This window comes from Triticum aestivum, chromosome 4A (genome assembly GCF_018294505.1).
Source record: "Triticum aestivum cultivar Chinese Spring chromosome 4A, IWGSC CS RefSeq v2.1, whole genome shotgun sequence".
Lineage (NCBI taxonomy): Eukaryota > Viridiplantae > Streptophyta > Magnoliopsida > Poales > Poaceae > Triticum > Triticum aestivum.
The window spans coordinates 469,251,151-469,255,884 of record NC_057803.1 but is presented as its reverse complement, the minus strand read 5'-3'; the positions used below and the strand labels follow the sequence as shown (position 1 = coordinate 469,255,884).

The following is a 4,734-nucleotide window of genomic DNA, read 5'->3' as shown; positions in this document are numbered from 1 at the left end:
ATGCATAATATAATCGTAGAGAATGAGCGTTCGGAACGTAACTATGACCAAGGGTTTCAGTTTCAGGGTGACAATGTTGTGCCTGAGCATGGAGGAGCGACAACATTTGCACGGTTCATCCAACTTCATCATCAAATGTGTGATTGTGAAACTCTCATTTAGCTGCAAAATAATTTAGTTGAGCATATGCGGGCTCACGTTGGCAACTAATAGATGTATCTTTTTTAAAAAATATATTTGAGACAATTTAATTTTTATTTGGTTTGTAAACTATGATATATTTATTTGGCTTGTAAACTACGATATATTTGTTTGGTTGTGAAAACCAACCAATAGATGTATCTTTTTTAAATGTATTTGAGACAATTTATTTTTTATTTGGTTTGTAAACTATGATATATTTATTTGACTTGTAAACTATGATATATTTGTTTGGTTGTGAAACCATCTATGATGTTTGTATTTTGGTTGAATTATGTTTGAAAAAGATACTTCAGGCCGGCCGCAAGGACGAAAATATGTCCACGTGTTGGGTGCACTGCCAACCCAAACGCAAAAGGGGACAGATGATGAACAGGCAACCGATCCAAACGGACAAAAAAACATCGTTGCGTTGGAATTTCTCTAACGTTTGCCATTTCAAAGGCTTGCACCATTATTGGAGTGAGCGTCCTCTGCGAACTCGCGCAGAGCAAACATCAACCACAGTTTCAGAACCAGGATAAAAGAAAATGTAGCAAAGCATTTGACATTCCACAAAGGCAGAGATATTAGATTGCGATGGATAACAGGAATTTGGCTTTCTAGTATGAAAACAGAAATGTCAGCACAACAATTCTCACACTGAGTACATGAGATAAAGTACTGGTTTCCTCATGTAATCCCTTCGTTGACTACAGTTATGCGCCCACTTATTCCAATATTCAGACATTACAACTTTTTTGGCGAACGATAACACTCGGAAATATTTGTCCAAGGCAACATGGAAGTCACCGCACTTCAATGATTTATGGAAGAATAAGGGGGTTTCAATGTTCATGCTTCTTTCCTATTAGTAATGGACTATTGGTTGGCCCAGTAAGTGTTACTGGTAGAGATTACTAGCTGCATCACGTTCTTGGCTGATACTGATCTCACCATCGGTGTTGTATCTGAAAGGGGAACAACAATAATATAACACGTCAGTGTCGGTGACTAGAGAAACATAATTGTAAACTAATATGCCAGCAACTGCATTGCTTTACTTCTTATCTTGACTAACTGCTGGCAACCAGTTCCTTATCTGAAGGGCATGAGTTAACTGGTAAGTTTTCAGATGTTTCCATCTCCAATTGTTTGCTGCCATCATCAGCTGAGAAAAGAATATTGTTAATAATTAGTTTCAGCATCATAGCAAATGAAGTAATTTCTAGTAGCTGCCAGAAATTTCAAGAATGTTTGCCGTGTGATGTCTCAAGAAAACTCAGAACATAATGGAAATTCACAAGCATGGTATGAAAAGATTCTCAGAATAGTTCTGAAGAAAATGGCGTAGAGTAGAACACTGGGAAATCCTACTACAAAATACACCAAGCATCTATGTCCACGTAACAAAGACTGGTATTTTCTTGCTAACAAATCAGTGAACTGAAAGATGAATACCAGGTGCAATAAATTAGCTCCATTCAGAAATAGACGGCATTTTAGAAAGCAAGCAAATTCTTACTTTGACAGGTAAAAATAATATAAAATATCTATTTTAGATGGTGTGAGATTTAACCAACATATTCATATAAAATATGACAGTCAAACTTGCATACTGGAGACCGTGCTCATGTATAAATGGTGTTTATTTATGAACACAAGTAGTAACAAATTTGACTAGATAACCATGCAAATAAAGGGTAAAAGTAAATCAGGTATTTCTCCAGAATTAGCACATTTTGAGCTTCCAGTACCTTATTCTGCTTAAATGGGTGTGTGTAAACCAATCAGAAAGTTACATATACACGGAAATGGATTTATAAGTATTTAACAGAAACAAGCCATTTCAACTTGTCAGAAATGCTTGACTGTCATTGGGCAAATAAAGGATTACAGGCGCCACAGGACTAACCAGCTTTCTTCTCAGCCTTCTTGAACCGTCGATCTTTCTTTCTATCACTATTTGATGGCTTATTGTACAAATCCTTGTACTTTTCAAGCAAATCCTTCTTCTCTTCTAATAGACCAAGCATTTCATATGCAACTTCAACTTTCCGTATATATTCTTTACTAGGACACTTGCGACCACATGCTTCAAGGGCACCGAAGAGCTAAGCCATCAGAGAAGGCAAGCAATGGTAAGATCATATTAGAAATTACCAGCCAATAAACTTGAAGGAAAAGAGTAGGTAGAGTCAGTGAAGAGTAGAAAACATTCGAGGTCCATACCTTGATAAGCCTATCTAGCATATTGTTTCTGTAGTAAATTGCCAACATAAGACCGCAGAAACGCCAAGGAACTGAATGCAGGTCATGGGCTATTTTCTTCTCCCAGATTTTATGTGCTTCCTCTGCTCTGTTGTCCTTCTCAAGTGCACGCACTAATTGCTCGTATGTTCTGATGGTATTTCCTTGCCCTTTGCTCAACATCCATTTTATTACCTAGGTTTGTAGTTGGCAGAAATTTAATTCATACTGTATAAAAGATAAATTCAATAAAAATAAATTAAATTATAATCTGCAATACTTGGACAACTCTATGCCATTGTTCCTCCTTTTCAAGAGCTACAATTGCTTGCTTTAATGAGGCGAGTGGAAAGTCCTGCTCAAAGGCGATCCATGCATCAAGGGTGCTGTAAACAGCTTCTTTTGAGTCTTCAAGATCAAGAAGCTGCAATTTAGAGATGAGAATGAATAAGCTACTAAAAGTTTTTAGGGACAACAGTTGCTAGTTGATTACATAGTGCAAGCTCATTACTTGCCTTGAAGGCGCAAGAAAACTTTTTATAGTTCATATTTGGTATATAACAAGTGAAATTGCACTTCTGCAACAACATTTTGATTGTTAGTTATTACATACAATCCTTTAAATTATGCGAACATGTGATTTGGAGCTCTACAGGCACCAGCTAAAGTATAAGTATCATTGACGCATGATAAACTCAAAAGACAGAAAAGATAATATTAAGACTATCTTTATGTAATGACGTACAGTGTTGATAAGGAATTTCCTTTTCTCTGCTGATGAAAGGGTGTGCCCAACCGGCCCTTTTTTCAACCCCCTTGTGCTCTTTTGTATGCGATCAATGATTGCATCATTATCCTGTGAAGCAAAATCAAATTACTTAACCTGTTGTCTATCATATTCTTGGGATTAACAGCATGAGGCTATAAAAAAGTGTAAGGCCACATGTGAAGCACAGGGCTAAACTCTGTCGAAATACCTTCACGGCCGTACTTGGCTTCTTCAACTCCTTTTGCCGATACCCTCGACGACCATTGGTAACTTTATCATCTGTAGAGAAATTCCTGGTAGCATGCTTGCCACACCAACCTGCCATGGATTGATATTTCATCAAAGGCGCCAATCATCTAGAAGAAAATGAAGGGTGATTCAATATGGCGAAGTGAAAGAAAGGTCTTACATGAAACAAACGAGAGTGACTCGGCGTGTGAACTCCATCCCCTGCACGATGCAGACAATATTATTTGGAGAAGTCAGAGGTGAAAAAAGTTTTACTTACTCAAAAGGTATCTTGTCATGGAATGGAATTAGAGGCAGTGAAGCAAGCAAAAAGCTTAACTCACGTGCTATAAGCATATAATTGTGCAACTCAAATTTAGAAAGTATAGTATTGCACCAGAAATGGAGCAAGAACGCCACCAGCTAACCGATAAGGGGCAAGGATGCTTTTAAAGTAAGGGAACATTTTGACAGCGGATTGGATAAAAGGGAGCAAATCTCACGAGTATGCAGCGGCAGGGTCGGAGGGAGCGAAGCTGGCGATCGGTAGGCGGCGCAGAATGCCAGAGGATCGCCGGAGATGGCCAAGCATGGCTGCGAGAGGAATGAAAGCCCCTTAATCAGTGGCGGAGCTATAAACAAATTGCTGGGCGGCCAAGCTAAAGAAGAACACATTTCAATTCTGAATGTTGTCATTAATAACTATCATCTGTAAACAACAATGGATTTACATAACTGTAAACAACAATGGCTTTGCATAAACTGTAAACAACAAGACATTCAGTGATTTATTTATGCTACCACAGACGAATAGACAATAACCTAACGCTTCGTTTGGATGTCTCCATTGGAGAGCTCCGTATTGAATTGGTCTAAATTCCAAATCATTGAGGAAACTGAAATGGCACGAATACGAATTCACCTGTTTGGTTGTTCAGTGAATTGGCCTTTGAAATGCCTGAGATTTCAATACCAAACATGTTTGGATGACAAACTTTGGAATTAACAAACAACACTTACTCTCAAATTCGAAACAATAAACTTTAGGAGACATGGTAGGAAACTTAAAACCCATACTGAACACTTGTCTACATTCTCTTGATTATGAAATCAGACAACTCGGCAAAAAATATTTTAATGGCTGAACTTTGGTACTAACATCTGATGTAAACATTGTAAATTAGCTAATCAGAGAGGGATATGGAGGGGGGAGGAGAAGAGGAGGTTGGCTATGGCCATGCTGGAAGAGTAGAAGAATTCATAAAGGGGGCGGACATGGAGTAGAGGAGCAGAGGAGCTGCAGCTCT

General features: G+C 38.2%; 1 protein-coding gene across 3 annotated transcripts in view; it reads right to left on the bottom strand.

The window, feature by feature from the left end:
• Window positions 1–744: 744 nt before the first annotated feature.
• LOC123086423 (pentatricopeptide repeat-containing protein At4g18975, chloroplastic) overlaps window positions 745–4,734 on the bottom strand; it is a 4,621-nt gene continuing 631 nt past the window's right edge. Inside the window, exons 2-11 of one of the 3 annotated variants that reach the window (XM_044508190.1) lie at window positions 3,931–4,023; window positions 3,609–3,649; window positions 3,408–3,517; window positions 3,176–3,286; window positions 2,946–3,008; window positions 2,711–2,854; window positions 2,413–2,625; window positions 2,096–2,294; window positions 1,245–1,351; window positions 745–1,151 (exon numbers count right to left, since the gene is read on the bottom strand). In XM_044508190.1, the coding sequence (XP_044364125.1) occupies window positions 1,257–1,351; window positions 2,096–2,294; window positions 2,413–2,625; window positions 2,711–2,854; window positions 2,946–3,008; window positions 3,176–3,286; window positions 3,408–3,517; window positions 3,609–3,649; window positions 3,931–4,019 (1,065 nt within the window). In that variant the 5' untranslated portion in view covers window positions 4,020–4,023 and the 3' untranslated portion in view covers window positions 745–1,151; window positions 1,245–1,256. Of the gene's footprint in view, window positions 1,152–1,244; window positions 1,352–2,095; window positions 2,295–2,412; window positions 2,626–2,710; window positions 2,855–2,945; window positions 3,009–3,175; window positions 3,287–3,407; window positions 3,518–3,608; window positions 3,650–3,930; window positions 4,660–4,734 lie in introns of those variants that run through there. The other 2 variants (XM_044508189.1, XM_044508191.1) reach the window with 2 other exon arrangements.